This window comes from Meleagris gallopavo, chromosome 1 (assembly GCF_905368555.1).
Source record: "Meleagris gallopavo chromosome 1, MGAL_WU_HG_1.1, whole genome shotgun sequence".
NCBI classification, from domain to species: domain Eukaryota; kingdom Metazoa; phylum Chordata; class Aves; order Galliformes; family Phasianidae; genus Meleagris; species Meleagris gallopavo.
Window position 1 is genome coordinate 111,127,608 of NC_139404.1, and position 22,435 is coordinate 111,150,042.

At 37.6% G+C, this 22,435-nt stretch overlaps 1 protein-coding gene across 1 annotated transcript in view; it reads left to right on the forward strand.

Annotated features, from left to right (window-relative positions):
• Positions 1-22,435, forward strand: part of RPGR (retinitis pigmentosa GTPase regulator) — a 53,823-nt gene that overhangs the window by 13,103 nt on the left and 18,285 nt on the right. Inside the window, exons 6-9 of the mRNA XM_031556735.2 lie at positions 362-511; positions 9,934-10,092; positions 20,453-20,608; positions 21,165-21,289. Coding sequence (XP_031412595.2) covers positions 362-511; positions 9,934-10,092; positions 20,453-20,608; positions 21,165-21,289 — 590 coding nt within the window. The remainder of the gene's footprint in view (positions 1-361; positions 512-9,933; positions 10,093-20,452; positions 20,609-21,164; positions 21,290-22,435) is intronic.

Consider the following 22,435-nt stretch of genomic DNA (forward strand, 5'->3'; position numbering starts at 1 on the left):
CAGAAATGACACTAAGTCTTCAATTCACTATGTTTTAATGCTGGCATCTGGCAACTGAGTTGTCTTATGTTCTCATTTTTTCTCTTTTTGAAGGAAATTTTCTATGTAGTTTTTACTTTTGCTATTTATTGTGTAAGAGGATTTGATCACTTCTGAGTCACTTTTGAAAAGATTAGGGGATAGCCTCATATTTCAGACTATTGTGTTGCATTGTGCTAAACATCACTTTTTGTCTCTGAGATAATGACATTTAGTAGTGTTGTACATAGAGTTTATGAAATGCTTCTTGAATAGTTAAATTAACTTTTTATTGGTGTAGTCTTGCTTTTAAATCTATTAACTTTCTGTGTTTTCACTTTAGAGGATGGGCAGCTTTTTGTGTGGGGTGATAATTCAGAAGGTCAGATTGGCTTGGCTGACAAAACCTACGTCAGTGTCCCTTGTCAAGTAGATGTTGGAAAACCCATTTCCTCTATATCCTGTGGATATTATCATTCTGCCTTCATAACAGGTAAGTTAATGAGAATAGAGGTTAGTGAAGACAAGTCAGTGGTCCTCAGATTGTTGTCTTTATAAAGGTAGCTAGTGAGACATTTGCTGCTTTTGAAACTATGTAAGCAATAATAGGTAGAAGAGAAAGCCATTTATGTGGTTATATGTCACACAGGGAGATTTTACAGAGAGATGTTCTCTAAAATGAGGTTCCATATTACTTATTTGGAAAAGTTATGTCTCATCTGATCTATAATGTACTCTATATTTAATTAGAAATTCCATGAAAAAAATATTGCTGTAAATATTTTGCTTATGCACAATGATTTACAAAAAAATATTAGGAAAAATTACTATCTTATCACATATAGCATTATTTTCATGAAGATTATGACAAATGTTGATTAATAGTGTGGTTTCAGTAGTCCAGCTTTTCTTGAGATTATTCTTGTTCCTGTGCTGATCAAATAATCATCTTCATCTTTCCTAGACATAAAAATTTGGAATAGAATTACTATATTTTGGAGAAAAAATAATCTTGTTTGCTAGCAGTGCAATATCGTTGTAAAAGTTTGATGTTAAGTCTTAAGTTTTGAAGTCAATTAAAGAGGCAGTATACAATACAAGAAGCATACACTACAATGAGCTGGTGTCTGATCTCCAGGCCAACCCACCTCTTGACTGCTTTCCACCCCTGTATTTTTTCATCTCTTTTTTCCTTTACAAAGTGATGATGCCACTCATCTTTTAATAATGCTAATGTGATTGAATTAGTCAGTCAGTATGGATGGTATTAGAAGCGTGCAGCTATGAATTCCTCTCAGCCTTATAGATTTACGTTATTAAGATATACAGTTTTGTCCCCTCAGAGCAATTGAAGATTTCAAAGGATCAATAGTATTCATTGTAAGCCTTTAATGGGTACCCAGTAACCATTCCATCAGCTACTTTTCTCAGCTTACTTGATAAATATTACTTTCCTACATACAATATCTAGCTCTCAGAGAACGCACTGTTAACAGAATGAGACCTTCTTAAGATGACTAAGTATTAACTAGATGTTATGCTGGTAGTATGCAACTTTTATTACAGATGTTTTATTACTGTAAAGCATTTAAGTACCTCTGACTGGTCAAGAGGTCAGCAACTGCTAGAAATTCCACAGCTTCCTGAACTTGAAATAAATGGAAAAAAATGTCCTTACTTCAAGGATAGAGTAAGAAGGTGTGTTTTTCTGCCTTAGAGCCAAGAACTGAAGTTCTGTGATTCTGTCATTCTTAGAAGACTGCAGTGGGATGTGACAAAAGCTCTCATTAAAAGAAGGGCTGAGGGCAAGCATCTAAAAGCAAGGAGATGGCATGTGTTGAATGCTCTGAGAGAGCTGAAATGTTTAATGGAGAGTCCTGAAAAAAAGGAATTATGAATTAGAGAAATTGAGCCTCTTAAAATGTTAATAAGATGATAAACTGGTTTTCAGCTGTGAAAACAGGAACTTGTTGAATGCATTACTGTTTAAACAAGCCTCGTTCTGAGGTGGGAAGTCTTAATTTTCAGCCTCTAGTATCTGCAAATCCTTCAGAAAAAATAAGCCTGACTGCCTTGTTGTTCACCTTTCTTATGGTGAAAGGAGAAATATTTTTTGATATTTTTTCTTTGTGCCCTTGCTGACAGTTTCTTTGACTGATACCTTAAATAAATAGAAGTTTAGTTTTGGACTTTAATGGAAATAATCTTCTGTTGCACAAATGTAGGTATATAGCCAGACAGAACTTAAAAACAAAGCTTTATGCATTTATTTAAATGCACCATAATTACACATTATTTTAGCTGTGATGCTAGCCACAAAATTATTTGGAAATTCTGTGAGCTGAGTCTGAATGCAAATGTAGTTACTCTTTTTCTCACAGCCTAGTTAGGAAGGCATTATGCTGTTAAAGAGTTTTGTGTGAAAAAGGAAAAAGATGCTTTTATAGTTTACAGGATTTTTTTTATTTCCTATTGCAATTGCTTGTTGTGTACTTGCTGGACTAGCTCCAAACAGTGGCTGACATCCTCAGTATTCTGCCTTTCAGGGGTGGTAAAACATAGCAAAATGAATAATTATGTAGTACCTGTAATATTCATACATAATAGAGATATGGGGTTTTCTCCCTAAATTTCCAGTTAGTCATCAAATTATGCCCTGAAGTAGGTTTACAAGTTTGCATAGCAGGGGTTTTCCATGTGTTTTAGATGTACAATTCAACCTTGTACACTAGAGTTGGTAGTAACTGGTGTTTAATACTTAACAGTAATTCAAGTAAGTATGTAATCAATATTAGTTCCCTCGACATCTGTGCAAAGAACTTTCCTAGACCACAGTTATTACTATGGAAGACATGGAAGAAACTGTTAATAGAGAGCTTTCAATACCTGTTACTTACCAGTTATTGCAGTACTGTAGTATTACTACAATTTGTCTTTTTAAACACGACTTACGCTTTGAGAAATATGCTATCTAATCTATATAGTATATATAGCATAGATAGTATACTATCTAATAAAACATGGTTGAAGGATATATAACTTGATATATGTTGCCAGGTTGAACTGTTGAGCGTGGCACCATAGGGCTCCTTTTCTAAACGTATTTATATTTGATATAAACTGTATGCTGGCTAGGCTGACTGATAGGATCACAGGAATGTTTGGGTTAAAATGGATGGTTAATGAGGGCACACTAGAACACATAGTGTGGTCACAGAGTGCCCTCTCCAGGGCAGGATGTTCATCAATAACAGACAGTTAAGGAAAAGAAAGTTATGGTGTATGCATTCCAGCACTATGCACGTTTGTCTTGATGGGCAAAGATAGCTTTCTGTTAGTGTGTTCTTTTTCTTGACATCTTGCTGTGAGCTAAAGGATAGTGAAAGCAGAAATGTACCTCACTAAGGAAAGTTCAGTATGTGAGCATGACAGTGGGCTCATATGAGAGTAGAAAATGAAACAACCAGTAGACTTACTTTGAATGGAATGTCCTTAACGTGCACGTGTGCTGCACTTGTGTAACTGTACTTAAAACTTATCTGTTTGATTCAATCTTTTTTGTGCCTGATAGCTATTCTCCATAATTTCCAGGCTACCGTATGACTTAAAATGATGTGTAATACGTTCCAGAATTACCTTAGTAAATGGCCTTCTCTTTGTCAGCTGGATTATTAAGTTTAAAAAATGTAATAAACTTGACTAGTTTGGGAAGTCAATGGTAGTTTGACCATTTAAATCTCTAATCCTGTTAATTAGATTGTGATTGGATTAATATTTACTGTGCAGTAGTGTTCAAAAAAAAAAAAAAAAGCTGTGATCTCTTTGAAGAGAGTTGCATACGTAGTTAGCTAAATGCTCTTCAGGGTTCCTGCACTTGTTCCTAGAAATATGAGGGCTGTTCTGAAAGTAATGCCTCCTGTTTTATTGTATTGGCCCACAATATCAGAGGCAGATGTTGGTGGTATGACGGTAGAGGTTGAATCTTCCCACCAGTATTCCATAACATTTTGTTGCCGTGTGACAGATGGCAACAGAGGGCAGTCTGACACAGTAGAAGTGTGTATGAAGCAAAGGTGCATCATTGAATTCTTCCATGCACCCACTGACATCCATCAACACCTGCTGAACGTTATGGAGACCAGACAGCAAATGTGAGCGCAGTGAGATGATGGGCGGTGCGTTTCAGCAGTGCTGACAGTGACAGAGGGTTGTGTCTGCTAATGTAGATTTTTATAAGTGTGGGGGGGCTGCAGGCTCTTGTTCATCGCTGCTGAATATGCATAGCTCGTGGTGACAATGTTGAAAAAATAGCTACAAAGCTGAGAATTTTCTCTATCAAATAGTGTTGTTGTGCTCTTTGTGTATGTTGGAATTTCCATGGAAATAAATAGGAGGCATTTCTCTTGGAGTGACTTCCTTATATGACAAGTCCAAGAGTATTAAAATATTCATACTTACCTTCAAAAGTACTTGTTTTGTTGTTGTTTTTATTTCTTTGTTTTTTACAACATCTAATAAAACCTCACAGTAGGAGCACTGACACCTCTTGAATCAATTGAATGTTTTGGTTACAGTAAACCTCACACTGTGGTTGATTTTTTGCTGTTAATTAGGCTTAGTATTTTAGAATAAAAAAAACTGCACGTAACTGTAAAGTATCAGTTACTGAAGTCTATTCAGAGTGTTTCTGCACATAAGAATGAAAACCAGGATTAAAATAGAAAATCAGACTGAACAGAGAACCATAAACACAGTATGCTTAGTTTAGAAATGAAATGAAATATACTTTTCTGCAGCTGAGATAGTCTGCTCTTTATTTAAAAAATACAGACTATAATGACTACAAACCACCTCTTAGAACAGTGTAGAGGAATGCAACAAAGGTATTTTTTTTCAGAGATGCATGCAGATAAGTGAAGTGTTGTAATATTATTGATTTCATTTAAAATAATTTGTGTGTGCAGGAAAGAAAAAATATCATTAATGAAGGAGAAAAAATAACATGTTGGGAATGAAAGAAAAACTAAAAACAGCTGGGAGGATGTGTTTTAGTGGCTCACAAGTGTGGTACTTGAAGTGGCTACTAAAATGATTGAGGAACTGAAGCATTTCTCTTATGGAGCTGGGCTTGTTTAACATGGATAAAAGAAAATTCAGGGGGTTCTGATCAATGAATATAAGTATCTGAAGGGAGAGTGTAAAAAAAGATGGGGCGAAGCTCATCTCAGTGATGTCCAGTGATATGACAAGGCAACAGTTAAAAGCTGAAACTTGGGAAGTTCCATCTGAACAAGAGAAAAAGCTACTGTGAGAGTGACTGAGAGTTGGCACAGATTGCTCAAAGAGGTTGTATAGCCTCCTTCCCTGGAGTTATTTAAAAGTCACCTGGACACAATCCTGGATAATACCCTCTATGGGACCCTGCTGGAGCAGGGAGATTGGACTAGATGATCTCCAGAGGTCCTTTCCAACCTCAGCCAAGTGGTTACATGATATCTAGGAATCCATGCCACCGTGAGAGGCAGAAATGGTCTTGGAGAATGTAGGAAACATACAAAGTAATCTGATTTTTTTTTTTTTTTTTTTACTAAAGCAGAGGTCTAATTTCATAGGTCTTGTAAGCTTTAGAAAGAAATATTGTGCCATCAAAGTTTGCTTCTAAATCTTTTGCGAAAATGCTGGGTTGCAACTTTGTATTGATGATTGGACCGATATTCCATTTAAGGCAGGAATTTGTATTTTTATGAAAAAAGTCCTTATTACAGTTTTTGTGCTTTCAGTATGGAATACATCCTGAATGAATGCAACCATAAAATAAGAGACATCAGATTCCCCCTACTGATAAAATTCATTGAAAATATATCCTTAGGCTTTATTTGAAGAAAATAGATCATAATTTTGACCTTTTTCTTTTTTTTTTTTTTTTTTTTTGCTTTACTTGGACTGCCACCAGCAAAGGTAACATATATCAGAGATCAGAGTAACGGCTCCAGAATTATTTCCTCTGAGAGGATTTGAGTAGAAGCACTGTTTTATTAAAACACATGGTAGCGTGAGGTTTTTCTGAATGTATCAGGCCCCTTGTTGACCTCATTGCTCTCAGGAACTTCCAAAGGAGGTGAAATGGAAAGGGAAGTGCTGGCCTTTTCTCCTTGGGAATTGATGACAAAACACATGGGAACAGAATTAAGCTGTTCTTCTTATGGAAGGTCCTGGCAACAGCAGTTTCTGTGCTGCTGTCTACACACCAACTGCTGTAGTCACTGTTCTGCAAGAGTGTGAGTCAAGAGCCAAGCGCCTTGAAAGAAAAAAAAAAAAAGTCACTGACAAGAGTTTTCCAGGAAAAACAACTTTAATTTAATTTATCTACTAGATTTTACCAGATGACTTTAACGAAAACATGATAGTAACAAGTTGTCTCATACTTGCACATAATAAAGCTGCCTGAAATTCTTGCTCAGTTTTCAGTTGTGCCAAAGATAATTTTAAATGAGCATATTGGTTGCCAAGCCACTCTCCATCATATTTGAAAAGTCGTGGATGCCAAGCAAAATCCCTATGACTAGAAGGGAAACATCACTCTCATTCTTAAGAAAGGGAGAAAAGAAGACCTTGGAACTACAGGCCAGCAAGCCTTACATGTGTGCTTGCAGAGGTCATGAAGCAGATCCTCCTGGAACCTGTGTTAAGGTACATGTGAGATAAGGAGGTGATCTGAGATAGCCAGTATGGCTTCACCAAGGGCGGATTGTGCTTGACCAACCTGGTGGCCTTCTGTGATGGAGTCACAGCATCAGTGAACAAAGGAAGGGCAACTGATTTCACCTACCTGGTCTTGTGTAAGACCTTTGACATGGTCAAGCATCACATCCTCTAAATTGGAGAGATATGGATTTGAAGGCTGCACTGTTTGGTGGATAAAGAATTGATTGGATAGTCACAGCCAGAGGATTATGGTCAACAGATCTGTAGGGACCAGTGATGACTGGTGTCTCCCAGGAGTCCATCTTGAGACTGATGCTATTCAATATCTTTATCAGTGACCTAGATAGTGGGATCAAGTGCACCTTCAGCAAGTTTGCTGATGATGCCAAGTTAAATGGTGCACTTGACATGATAGAAGGAAGGAGTACCATCCAGAGGGATTTAGACAGGCGTGGAAAGTGATCCCACAAGAACCTGATGAGTACAAGTACAAGATGATGTTGCACTTGTGTTGGTAGTCTCAGATATGTATACAGACTGGAAGGAGAGTGCATTAAGGGCTGTCCTGCAGAGAAGGACTTGAGGATTCCAGTGGGCAAAAAGCTGGCCATGAGCCAACAGTGTGCTCTTGCAGCCCAGACGGCCAATTGTATCCTGGGCTGCATCAGAAGAGAGGTAGCCAGCAGGAAGAGGGACGTGATTGTCCACCTCTATTCTGACCTTAGGAAGCCTCTCCTCAACACAAGAAAGAGGTGAAGCTGTTGAAGTGAATGCTGAGGAAAAACACAAAGATGACCAGAGGGCTGGAGCATCTCTCATGAAGAAAGATTGAGGGAACTAGGCTTGTTTAGCTTGGAGAATAAAAGGCTTAGGGAGGACTCGTTGCAGCTTTCCAGTACTTAAGGAGAGCTTATAAGCGGGAGAGAGACTAACTTTGTACATTGTCTGATATTGATAGTTCAAGGGAGAATGGCATTAAACTGAAAGAGGAGGATTTAGGTTAGACGTTACATGGAAATTTTTCACTCAGAGGGTGATAAGGCCCTGGCACAGCTGCCAGAGAAGCTATGGTGCCCCATCCCTGGAAGCACTCAAGAACAGGTTGGATAGGGCCCTGGCCAGCCTAAGGTGGTGGGGGGCAGCCCTGCCCACAATAGCGGAGTTGGAACTAGATGATCTTCAAGGTCCCTTTACCACCCAAGATTCTATGATTCTATTACCATAGTAAAGCTCAGGAAACTTCAATTAAAAAACACATTTTTAAATTACACCAATTTTAACTTTTTCATTCTCAGAATTAAAAATTTGAAAAGGTAAAATTTCTTACCTGTCTTGGCTTGTTACATCCAAATTTTAATAAAACTCCTTTTATTTTGAATTATATACTTTCTTTTTTATTAACTTGATTTTGTTCATTTGGCTGATCTCTTTGCTTTTTAGGATGTATGCATAGCTTCATTCTTTCTACTTTACATTTACTAAACATCTGGTTTACTTTTAAATCTTCTGTGTCTTCTATTTCCATGTAAACTTATTTTTTGGTCATTGCCAGTGAACTTTGATTCCCAAACTTTTAAGTTTTGATCTCACAAAGTGTAAGGAAAAGCAACAAATTCAAGAGCTACACTATGAAAAAAAAGCTTATCTTCTTAGGCTCCACCATTGTTCAGTGGAGAGCTGGACTTCTCTATTGGGCAATTCTGAACATCTAAGCAAGGTTTCTGCTTTGAAACTGTGAGCTCATTTGTTTTCATTGTCTGTGGACAAGAAACAGCATTTCTAAACTCTCATATCAACAAGGAATTTGTAGCTTTTGAATAAGAAATTCTCAAGCATTTGTTGTACACAGTGCAATAGGAATGCCTCTTGAGTTCTGTAAAAGCAAATTTATGAATACTAAATGTATCCCTCTGATAGCAAAAATGCATTTTGTATGGACTCACAATTTCACATTTTCCCAAAAATATTTTATGTGGATGCTTCCAATGACTGAGTTTTATTACTTGAGTGTAAGTATGTGGTTTCTTATCATGTAGCTTTCTCTTCAAATTTTCCTTGAACTGGCAGCTCCTATCCTGGTCTAAACATTTTGTTGTCTTAGATTCACTCCATGTGAGAATTCTGTTTATCCTTGTGGTTTTTCATATCCAGGTGAGATTACAAAAATAATTTTTTTCTTACAAAATCGTGCTGTATGATTTTGGGGCAGGTAAATATTTTTTAATACTGTGGGCCATGATTTGCTTTGAAGTTATCATTCCACAGATATCATTAGTCTTCTCTGGAGAACACTCAGCTATTAATTTGAATCTTTTCCTGACAGTAAGGAAGCATTTTCCCCGAAAACCTCACTCTGGCCTATTACAATAGCGAGAGGCTCCTTAGCTCAGGAAGTCAGAAATGTACATAGAGGTGGGAATATATAAATTGTAAATATTGCAATGGAAAGTACATTTTATACGTTAGTTCTGTAACTATTATAGAAGGATATACATGGTAATTCAGACTTACATAGCAGTGAAAAATAAAGGAGGTGACTGGAAAAGATGAAACAGAGGAAACTTTGAATGTACAATAAATTACCCAAACTTGGGATTGGACTGATTTTGAACTGAATGATTAGAAAGTCTGGGTAAATGACAAGGATCTTTTGTGTAATTATGTACAAGATCAGAAAGGTGCTGCAGGAATATATTTGTAAAGACCTCTCGGTATTCTCTTATTTTATAACTTAATTTTGGTGGAGTTCATGCCATGGAATTACTGTTGTTGGACATGTAATTCATTTATTGTTGTCTAGACCTCACACAGTTTCATGTCAATTACTCTTTTTTTTTTTTTTTTTCTATATCTCACAAGAAAAAAGTGATTTTCTGTTTTAATTGAAACACTTGCAGACAATCTCAGCTGATAAAAATAGTGGTTACAGAGGGGATAATAACCTCTCCAAAAAGGATGCATGTGGTTTTATTTTTCTCTAGTGGTGTTTCTTGCAGACTAAAGATTCTTATCTTGGTGAGAGATTTGTGTTAAAATTTTGCTCCTCCATGTCCCATTAAAGCATACTGCTTTGCACAACTGTTTAATCATTCTACAAATATGTTCAGCTGTCCTGTAACATTCATATACTTTTCTGTATTACTGACTTGTGTCTGCAGCTGTCTTGACAATGTAACCTTGCTTCTGCTTTTCTGTTCTGCATTTTTACAGGAGATGGTGAACTCTATACTTTTGGGGAACCTGAGAATGGAAAGCTGGGATTATTGCCTGAGCAGCTAAAGAACAGTAGAGTCCCACAGCCAGTACTGGGAATTATGGAAAAAGTTAATAAGGTTGCTTGTGGTGGAGAACACACAGTGGTGCTTACAGGTATGGTATTTAAATGCCTTTTTTTTTTTTTTTAACAGCTCTATAATTTAGTAATCTCAATCTACTTTGAAGAGCTTACTTACGTTCTACCAAAAAGTAGACCTCTGTAATGCTCCTAAGCAGAAGACTATTGTACATCAAAGAGGTAAAAGTCCGTGTGATGGCTAACCTGAGTAAGTACAGGTCTGTGCTGCACTGTGCTTGACCTTCTGTGCTGTGCTTATCCTTTTGCTTGACGGTCAATTTTACAAGCTAATTGTAAAAGAAGAGCATAGCATGCCATGCATGGTTGGAAGCCCATTCAGTTCCATACAGTTCAGGATTCCTGTAGTATGAAGAAATGTAAGATTATGATAACCTCTTTTTATGTATAGTATTAGCTCTAATAGATACCATTGATGAAATACTTTACAAACTCTGAGTGTCTTAATGTGATTGTAACAAGCTAGTATCTCCTTGGGCAACAACAGTGATCAATGTCTCTTATGTCTGAGGAGCTTGAAAGCGGTATCAGGAGCGTCAGGAGAAAGTTTTAGAGGGAAGCTTCCATTCTGTAGTAAATTTGCGTGACTCAGAATATGTGATAATTAGAAAACATTTTTCAAATAGCCGTCTGCTAGTAATGACAGAGATGCATACCCTAATGGATGCCTAAATAGTTTAAATATCTATTGTTATAATACAGAATTTATCTGTGACTTTGAGCAGAATCTTTAACGTACATATAAAACTAGAACCGATACAGCACACTGAACATTTAAAAAAATACAAAAATCATCAAATAAACTTACGTATATTATTTTGCAAGGTTGTGTTTGTCTTACTTGGAAGATGAAATATGACATGTATTACTGTACTGCAAATCCTTCAGTGCATTTTGAAATATCTCAATCAGCAGATGTGAATGGGAAGTTTCCTGCGTGATTAGAGCTCTTTCCATCAGTTTACAGAGGGTATCAGGGTGCTTGTGTAAAATGGTTTGTCTCATGCCTTTGGGGTGATGCCTGGTACAGTAAGTACCAGAAAAATTGTTAGTTAACTAATTTTTTGTGTATATAATAAATACTTTTTAAAGTTTTGAATGAGTGAGTAAACTAGAATACCATATGACAAAATGCATTAAAAATTTAGCATATTTTTAGAGATTTTAATGAGAATCTCTAAACAACAACAAAAAACTCTTAAGAAATAGTTGTTTGTCATAATTTTGTTGGAATGCTGAGTCCAGAGAAAAACAAGAATATCAAAGGCTAGGAAAACATTGTCTTTGAGGAAAGCTTTTAAAACAGGACTTATGAGACTAAAAAAGAGAAAACTAAGGAGAGATGTGGCATCTCTCTTCAATCACATAAATTCTTTCTTAGAGAAAAATAATCAACTGTTCTCTGTGTGAGACCTCAGAGTAGGACTTTGGTTGCAATACAGGTTAAGGTGGGAGTTAAGTAGAATTTTCTGTCTGCAAGGAAAGACATGGTAGTATCACTCTGTTCAAGGTGGTATCATTGTGTTCAAGGAAGAGATTGCATTATAGGACCCAGGGAAGAGTAGAGAAGTCAGTGTGCCTTGCCATTCTATAAAGCAGTTTGTGTTTTTTCAGTAATCTGAACAGCCTTCCTTGTGAACACCTTTTTTAAATCTAATTAATATATCTTCTGGGATTTTTTGGAAGCTCCAGTAATTCAAACAGAAGACTCCTTCCTTCTTCTGCAGCTTTCCTGACCATCCTATATGAGCTCATCTGCTCATCAGAATTTCTGTTTTCATTAGATTTGATAACTATAAAATACTACGGAAGCGGAAAAAGGGAGTTTGACCTCATGTGCAGATGATTTCAAAATTATTAGTTTTGGCTTGTGATGAATTCCATGACTGTATAAAATATTTGCAAGTAATTTTCTACCCAAATGCAAAAGTTGTAAAAATAAGTAGGTTTTATGAGTCCTTAAATCTGTATTTTGGAAATGCTAAATAGTCATCTATTGTGAGCCTAACAGAGTGCCTTAATGGTTATGTAAGCAAAGTTTCTAAAATATAAAATGAAAATCTAACTGAGCGGAATTTTAAGTAATTTGATGTGATATTGTACAGCAAGCCACTGGAGAGAATAAAGGTGGAAGCAAAGGGCTGGAAAAGGTTACGTGTAATGATGAGAGAAGCTGCAAGATTCTAAGTAAATCAAAGCTCCTTTGGGAGGAGGAAATAATAGTAGTCAATCCAAAAAAATAATGCAAACATTTGTCTACATTTTGAAGCTTTTGTCTCCAGCATACAGTCTCACCCTAGCAGTATTCTGCCATAAAATAAATTTCTTTGCATGAAATTGGATTATCATTATTGTGAAAAATATTACCATAAATTTGAGGCTAGCATGTGTATAAATCCTAGCATTATTTTATGAGTTATAAAGTGAAGTTCAGCAAAAAGAATTAGATTATCATTATTGATTTTTTAACCATAAACTTGAAGCCAACCAATAGATATTTTGTTTTAATGGTATTTCATGTGATAAAAATTCATTAAAACAAATGACTTCTACAGAGATTTTGTAGGAAGTTGTAGACTTAGATGACATCAGCATTATAGTTAAATCTTGCAGGAACTAAAAGTGGAACACAGAGGCAAACGAAATGCAAAACAAAACAAAACAAAAAACCAACGAACAAATATAGTGAAGAAAATACGTTGTAAGTCAGTGTGTTACTATGTAGAATTCACTTACATATGGAAATAGATGCTGTAGTGGAAGGTATATAAGAAATACAGTGCTGGCTTAGCTGGCAGTAGATCAGTGTCAAACACCAATGGATCCATTTGAGTCAAGAGAGGAAGAAAACAATATCCTCTGATAAAATATGTATGCCTAAAGATTGATAGTTGTTGTGTTAGGAGTGAAAGTCAAATAGAGAATTTTAATGTAATTCTGCTATTATTATTATTCAGTGCCTAGTAAAATTATGGAGAAGATTATTCTGAGAGACACTGAAAAACACTTGAAATACAGTGCAGTCATTGGTAAAACCCAACACTGAGCAGAAAGTCCTGTTTAGCAAACTTAATTTCCATTATGACAAAGCTACCCACCTAGTTGACCAAGGAAACCCAGTAGGTGTGTTTTTTTTTTGAATTTCAGCAAAGCTTTCAATACTGTCTCTCATAATATTGTTCTGGAGAAAATGTTCAGAATACAGCTAGCTACAGTAAACTGTTAGCTGATGGATGGGTGTGAAGGGGTTATAATAAATTGAGTTACATTTAAATGGGATCACCAGTCACTAGTGGGGTTCCCCAGTCTCAATTTTCAGGGCATTTCTCAATGTTTTTTAAAACGGACACAGGAATCAAACGTATACTAAAGAAGTTTGCAGAAGTCACTGAATTAGGAGGAGCTCTTGAATCCTTTGAGAGTAGACAGGCCTTGCAAAGAGATCTTGATGAATTAGAGGGCTGGGCAGTCACCAACCACATGAATTTTAACAAGTGCCAGATTCTGCAAATGGGATGAAGTAACTCTTGTTCGTGTACAGAATGGGAGATGAGAGACTCGAGTGCGGTCCTATGGAAAGGGATCCAGGATTTTTGATTGATAGCAAGTTGGATCTGAGTCAGGAATGTGCCCTGGCAGCCAAAAGGTCCAACTGTACCCAGGGGTGCATCAGGGCCAGCCAGAGAGGGGAGGGGTTTCCCTGCCCTGCTTTCTGCTGTGTGGTTTCACCTTGAGCAGCGTATGCAGCAATGGATGCCACTGTATAAGGACATAAAGCTATGAGAGATCATCCAAAGGAGGGCTACAAAGATGGGGAAGGGTGTAGAGGATAAGACGTATGAGGAGCGACTGAAGCCCCTCGGTGTGCTCAGCACAGAGCAGAGGAGCTGAGGGGAGGCCTGATGGCGGCTGCAGCTCCTCACAGGGAGCGGAGGGGCAGCGCTGAGCTCTGCTCTGTGTGACAGCGACAGGGCCCGAGGGAACGGCATGGAGCTGTGTCAGGGGAGGGGCAGCTGGGGGTCAGGGAAAGGGGCTGCACCACAGGGCGGTGGGCATGGAACGGGCTGCCCAGGGCTGTGTGCTGGAGTTCTGGGAGTGTCTGGACAGTGCTCTCTGACGTAGAGTCTGATTTGGGGTTGTCCTGTGTATAGCCAGGATATGGATTCTATGGTCCTTGTGGGACCCTTGCAACTAGGGTTATTCTGTGATTCCTTGATTTTAAAAAATGAGAGTAGTATACATGCTTGATATCAGAAAAATAACTTTGAATAAGTACTGAAGTATGTGTTGCATCCCAAGATGAAGTGACGTGACCATAAGTTCAGAGTTCTGATGAAAGATATAACATCAAAGAGAACTGGAAACATTCATATCTCTTTTAGGCTCAACTTATTAAATTAGTGAGTTCCTAAACTAGTACAATTTTGAAGAAATTCTGAATTTCATGTATCTTTTGAAAATAGATGCTGTTTGGCTTTTTAGTAACACTGTGTATGCTGATACAGTTTTCATCCTTTTATGGTCGGTCTTTCCAGATTTTCCTGGGTGTGTTATTTTACTCTTAAGTAACAAAAGTGATTGGCTGTTGTGTATTTCTCCATTTCATTTGTCTCATTTGACATAGGAATAGGATAGGAGAAAATGTGATATGTAGAAACTGTTGTACACCCTGGTTCATTTCTTGTCATCAGTCCTACTTTGGGTTTATCAAATTAGAAGAAAGCATAATCCGGTTATCTTACTGAGTACGAGACAAGTTTCTTCCTGACCGTCATACATAATTAGCCTGTTCCAGGGCACTTCATTTGATTTCTTTCTTATGACTGTCATTTTTACTTTATTAGTAATTTTTATATAGTAAGAACCATTGTTACATGGGTTATTTGACCAAACTACTGTTGGAAATCTCTCCAACAGTGTGTCAGAGTAAATAGTGGAATATAAGTATGAAAATAATTCCATTTTTTTAGTCTGAAATTACAAAATGAGAATTTTTTTTTTCCCCAGAGAATAAAAAATAAAATATTGCTATCACTGATAGCCATAATAAGGAAAAAAAAAAAAACAGCAAACTTTTTAAAATATACAATGTTTTAGAAATTTTGAATATGGTATTGGAAACCATCATCTCTACAACTCTTACTGTTACTTCTGCCTTTAGTATTCGTATTTGGTATAGGGAGAAAAGGAAAGAACAGTTAAAAATTCAGTTGCTGCAAAAGCTCCCTGTCTTTATCAGAGGACAAACTCATTTCATGACAGTCTGTCAATCAGTTCAAGATCATACCCTCATCTCAGATGATTTATTTTACTCAGATACTAAAAAACTTGTTAAACAGGATTCTTGCAAACGATTCCTACTGAAAATGAAAACTTTGGGTATCATCACTTTCAAAAGAAATTTGAGAGCAGCAATCCAAATTGTGTACTTTTTCATTAAAGCTTTTAAGAAGTTAGAATAAAAACATCTTTTGAATCTAGAAGGGAAGAAGAAAAAGGTGATTGGAGTGACCATATAGGATTATCTAGATTTTTCAAACTATTCTTAGGTCTGTATACTATTTATACTGAAATCCCCAAATCCTATTACTAGCTATGGTAAAACTGAGCATTACGTCAACAGCTGATTTTTAAAGTAACATTTTTTACCAGAAGCTGTTCAAAACTAAAGCTGTAGTATAGCCGAATGGCTCATTGACAGTGATAACGTTCAAGTGAAATGAAATGAAGATATATGGAGATCTGTGGGCATATCTGTGTTTCTCTTATTCTGAAAATTCGTCACTTTGTGTGTAACCTTAAATATGTAAGTAGGGATGCATGGATCTGAAGAAAAAGACTTTTGGTGTGCCCTCAGTTCTCTCAGTAAATAGTCCAAGTTAAAAAAAATATATATCTGAAAACTATATTCTTGATTAGGAAAATTTCATGTATAGTGACAGCTGTCACTGAGGTTAAGGAGTTGTTATGTAATCCAAAGGATGCCTGTAAAGGTAGACTAAACCCTTTCAAACACAGTTAATTGGAAATATCCCTGCTCTGCCAAATATACATTTATATATATTCAAAGTCAAGGAGAAGCAGTCCCAGTGCTCAAGAAGCCAAGGACTTTCACTTTCTTTCCTCTGAGTGCTGTTAATATGACTGAGCCATCCTCATTGCTCACTGAAGAGTTGGATCTTCCCCTCATGCTGCTGTGGTCACGTGTCTTTCCTGTCCCCTTGTATCACTTTGGTACTGTCTTCACCATTCCACAGGAAACCGTATCAGTTAAAATGCAGATCAAAACAAATCTGGCTTACTGAGCTGAGCAGGCTTTCTTTGCGGCCAGGTGAACTGCAGAGAAAATGTAAGCAGGGATTTAATAGAGAAGTGACATCTGCCCCTTTGGTGGCAGTGTGTTCCGCTTGTTTCATCTTACCGTATCACTATTAAAACTGAGGACAGGAGGGAGGCAACAATGCAACTGTATCCCTTTTTGGATTCATGTTATTTGCAAATTTATTTGCAAAATCAAACTCAGAATGAAGTTCAACTGTGTCTTTTTGTCACAAAGTCTTTGAGATTGCTTTGCAATAGGCTTCTGTTTATCCCTGTTTCTGCTAAGTGTTGTTATTACTGAGGTCTGGCCTCATTTAAGAATGTAGTAAAATTTTTGTCTTTCTATACCTTGATAACTGACTAATAGAAAATGTTAGGAGAAAAATGTAGGTAGCCATGATGCAGAAAAGCAGAAGAAAAATTCATTCATCTTATAAAGGCAATCTAAGTTGGTTTTGGATTGCTCTGTTCTCATTGTCAGTAGCATCTGGGGAAAGTTCCTGTACTTTTAGCATCTCTCTAAACATAAATGTCTTTAGAGGACTAGACATTTCTTATGAAAAACATTGCAGTATAGGATTAAAGGATGAAACAACTGTAAGTTCATTCAAAATAATAATGTTAATCAAATGGAGCTGGATAATTTGAAGATGACAAGATCTGCTGTTAAGACAAATAACATATCTTAAATAGGATTTACAGAATTAGCCATCCCAAGAAAGCTGTTTACTAAACTGAAGATAAGGCTTCTTCAGTTCACTTAGATTGAACTATCTTTCAGGAGTCATTTATTGGCTCTTATTCAGAATGTCTAAATGTCATAGAAAAATTCTAGTACATTGTTTTACTTTTTATAAAGATTCCTTCAGATGTTACCTTCGTGCACCGATATTTCCAGTAGAGGGAGCTTTACTATTACATTTAGTAGACAAACGATTTTAATAAAGTATTTTGCATTTCCAGTCTAAAATAGCATGAGTCCGTATTCTTTTTTATGCAGTAAATTCATTATATCTTTGATTGGAACAGTTCTGAGAGAGGCAGAAATGGCAATCTGGTTTCTAGACGGAAAACTTCTGTATTTACTGTTATACTATGAAGTTATGATTCCTTTGAAATTGAAGTTCAATATAAATTAATGTGTGTTACTATGGTAATAATATCAAATCTGTCCCATTCTCTTCTTTCTCTTTCCCTGACAGTAGTGAAAGATTAGTCTGAGGGAATAGTAACATAGTTTGTTTTTAGTATTTCTACAGTTTGTGACTTTTTCAAGAGAAACAACAGAAGAGTCACATTGAGTAAATTACTTTTGTGGCATTGAATTTAATTGGCTATTAAAAGAATCATACAATGATTTGGGTTCAAAGGGACCTTTAAGATCATCTAGTTCCACCCTACCCACCATAGGCAGGGACACCTCCCACCAGACCAGGTTGCTCAAAGCCTCATCCAGCCTGGCCTTGAATGCCTGCAAGATGGGGGCATCCACAACCTCCGTGGGCAACTTGTTCCAGTGTCTCACCTCCCTCACGGTTAAGAATTTCTTCCTAATATTTAGTCTAAATCTACCTTCTTCCACTTCAAAGCCGTTTCCCCTCATCCTGTTGCTACATGCCCTTATAAAAAGTCACTCCCCAGCTTTCCTGTAGGCCCCCTTCAGGTACTAGAAGGCTGCTATAAGGTCCCCTGGAGCCTTCTCTTCTTCAGGCTGAAGAGCCTCAGCTCTCTCAGACTGTCTTTGTAGGGGAGATGCTCCAGTCCTCTGATTATTTTCATGGCCCTCCTCTGGACCGGTTCCAACAATCCCACGTCCTTCTTCTGTCGGGAGCCCCAGTACTGGACACGGTACTCCGGGTGGAGTCTCATAAGAGCAGAGTAGAGGGCAGAATCACTTCCCCTGACCTGCTGGTTGCACTTTTTTTGATGTAACCCAGGACACGTTTGGCCTTCTGGGCAGCAAGTGCACCTTGCTGGCTCATGTTGAGTCTTTCATCAACCAACACCCCCAAATTCTTCTCCTCATGGCTACTCTCAAGCCATTCTCCACCCAGTCTCTATCTGTGTTTGGGATTATCCCGGTCCAGGTGCAGGAACTTGCACTTGGCCATGTTGAACTTCATGAAATTGGCATGGGACCACCTCTCAAGACTGTCCAGGTCCCTCTGGATGGCATTCCTTCCCTCTAGCATGTCAACTGCACTGCTCATCTTGGTGTCATCTGCAAACTTGCTGAGGGTGTGCTCCATCCCACTGTCCATGTCACCTACAAAGATAGGTTAAATAACACCGGTTCCAGCACTGATCAATAAGGAAGGCCACTCATCACTGGTCTCCACTTGGACATTGAGCCATTGACCGCAACTTTCTGTGTGTGACCATCCACCAATTCCACTGGTCTTCCTCTTATTACTGATACATCTATGGAATTTCTTCTAGTTCCCTTTTATGTCCCTGAGTAGATTTAATTCTTTCTGGCTTTTAGCTTTCCTAACCTGATCTCCGGCTATTCAGATAACTTCTCTGCAGTCCTCCCAGGTAACTTGTTCTTGCTTCCACTTCCCATAGACTTTGAACCAAAGTAAGTCCACGATCTCCTTGGTGATCCACAGAGGCCTCCTGGCATTCTTGCCTGCTTTCCTCTTTCTCAGGATGCACTACTTCTGGACTTGGAGGAGATGGTCCTTGAAAACTGACTGGCCTTCTTAGGCCCTTTTTCCCTCCAGGGCTTTATTCCATGTCACCCTGCCATGCAGTTCCCTGAAGAGTTGAAAGTCTGCCTATCTGAAGTCCAGAGTAGCAAGCTTCCTGCACACCCTCTTTGACCCACTGTGGATCTTGAACTCCACCATTTTGTAATCACTGCAGCCAGGGTTGCCCATGAACTTACTGTTTATTAGCCTCTCCTTGGTGGTGAGGACAACGTCCAGCATAGCAGGACCAATTACTTTGTTTCCTTGGCAGAAAGAAGTACTTAAAAAACAAAGATTCTCCTTCAAATTGTTGTTCAACACATTCAGCTTTGAATGCTCATTCCTGTCTTGAAGATACTGAGATTTTTGACCCGATGACTACTCTACACGATGTTTATGGTATCAATATAGTTATATATTTCTCCCAGGCTTCAGGGTTTTTTTTTGTTTGTTTGTTTTTGTTTTTTCTTGAGGTAGAAAAGTTTTGTCCTTCCCCATCTTTCACAGATGAAACTTTTTGCAAATTTTAATCAGTACTTTTCTAACTTTTCTTCTGTTGACTAATCACAGGGGGAAAAAAAAAAAAAGGGAGTAAAATTCCAAGAAAATTTATTTTTCCAAAAATAGTTCATGTTTGAATTTTTCTTTTCAGTCATGACCTCATCAAGTTTTATAAGCTTTGCAGTCTTCCTTTGTTGTGATGGATTGCCAAGGATGGATGCACCAAGAATCTTTAGTGCCTTGTAGAGCACCACATTCTTTTTCCTGACAAAGACAATCCATTGAATGAAAAAAAAATGTGGAAAGTTTATCATTCTGTAACAAGATAACACAATTATAGTGTTGTCTGTGTTTAACGCAGGGTTCATTTGATAGAGACAGAGATAACTGAATCCTGTTCTGTTATTGTTCCAGGATCTTCCACACCAATTGGTTGGTAGTTTAAAGGACACTATTAAATTTGGAGTTATATGTAGGTAACCAGAAATTAAGATGAGGCTTGAATATGCATATATATGCCAACATTGTAGTCTTGAGTTAACTGTAGTACATAAAAGCTCAATAACATTTTGTGTTAGCTAATATATTGTGTACATGAAATCTGTAGTTTATTCTACAATTATGTTGGAAATATTACATATTGAACCATTCATAATTCTTTTCTGTGTATATTTTGGGTCTTCATTGCTTGTTTTTTGTTTGTTTTTTAGTGAATTGATAAGTTCATTTTTTTGCTCATTTTTAAATTGATGAAACGATGCTTTTTGATGCTGATATCTTTTGGCTTCCATTTGGCTAATAAAAGTGGGTTATTATGTAGATAGTGGCATATTTGTGGCTAACTTTGCTTGTACATTTTCAGAAACAGGTGTGTATACATTTGGACTTGGACAGTATGGGCAGCTGGGACATGGCACTTTACTTTTTAAAACTTCTGTACCAAAGTCTGTGAAACACTTGAGGAAATGTAAAATACGTAACATTACATGCGGGGAGAGTCACACTGCTGTAATAGCAGGTATGTAAGTGAAAAAATTCTGAAATGCTCTCTTAGTTTCTCTATACTGTTGAAGTGTTTTTGAAGTATACATTATAAAATGTGTTTTTGAAGTATATATTATAAAATAAGGAGTAGAAGAAGGCATATGTGAAGTATTAGTTGTAAAAGTTAACTAAGATTGTGACAAAGCCAGAATCAGTTTAAGGGATTGCTGCATAGTTCTGCATATGATATCTCCTAGGGAACTGTATCCTCATAATCATGTGTTGTTAACAAGTAGTCTTGTTTAGAAGCCTTTGTTTTGCTGCACAGTTTCAGTGTTACTGTTTCTTTCTTTTTTTTTTCTTTTCAAAATTGTCTAGACTAACTCTAATCTTAGACAGTCCTTTGTCTGAAAGCATACATATTTTTAGAGTATATTCATCTGTTGGGAATCTAAAAATAATTGTTCAGCTTTTGGGAGAGAAACATTCCTTACTTGCTTGGCCTGTTACTTTGTAATGTTTTTATGTTTTTGTCCTGTTTTTGTATTGAATCTCTGTTACTAATAACATCCTTTTTTTTCCACATACAGAAAATGGCCTCATGTTTACTTTTGGAGATGGGCGACATGGAAAGTTAGGCCTTGGAGAAGAGAATTTTGCAAATCAGTTTGATCCTGCTCTGTGTTCTAATTTTTTGAGTTTCACGGTTCTTTTGGTAAAACTTTTTACATGCTTCATAGACATTAAAATGTTTGTATTCTTACAGAATATTATTAACAAGAGCTGAAATCTCATTATAAAATGTTTTTTCCTACAACTTTTAACCAGTATTTAGCCTAGAAAAGTGAAGGCTTGGAGGTAATTTTATCAATGCCTAAAAATACCTGAAAGGAAGGGTGCATAAGAAGAAGTAACCAGACCATTAGGTGTTGCCCAGTTGCATAACAAGGGCACAAGGAGGCTCCATCTGACCATCTGGAAACATTTCTGTGCAATGTGGTTAACAGAGCAGTGGCACAGGTTGCCAGCAATGTTGTGGAGTCTCTTTCTTGGAGATTTTCAAAAGCTGCCTGGATGTGGTCCTGGACAACAGTTTGCTCTAGATGTCACTGTAGTTATCTGTTGCTTGCATTTGACTTGCAGCAAAATAATTTGCTACAATTGTTTGAAAATCAGTGGAAATAGCTTTGCTTTCTTCTGTTTCACAGAATCACTCAGGTTGGAAAAGACCTTAAAGATCATTGAGTCCAACCACAACCTAACCATACTACCCTAACTCTAACAACGCTCCACTAAATCACGTCCCTGAGCACCACATCCAAATGGTTTTTAAACATATTCAGGGATGGTGACTCAGCCACCTCCCTGGGGAGCCTATTCCACTGCTTAACAACCCTTTCTGTAAAGAAGTTTTTCCTGATATCCAACCTAAACTTACCCTGGTGCAACTTGAGGCCATTTCCCCTCCTCCTGTCACCAGTGAGAAGAGACCAACCCCGCTCTCACTGTAAGCACCTTTCTGATATTGGAAGAGAGCAATAAGGCCTCCCCTCAGCCTCCTTTTCCCCAGACTAAACAACCCCAGTTCCTTCAGTCTCTCCTCATAGGGCACAAGCCATTGCCCTTCACAAGTCTTGTTGCCCTTCTTTGGACCTGCTCCAGCACCTTCATGTCCCTTCTGTACTGAGGTGCCCAAAACTGAACACAGTACTCGAGGTGAGGCCTCACCAGTGCCGAGTACAGGGGCAGGATGACTTCCTTATTCCTGCTCCCCACACCAGTCCTGATACAAGCCAGGATGCCATCGGCCTTCTTGTCCACCTGGGCACACTGCTGGCTCATATTCAGCCAACTGTCCATC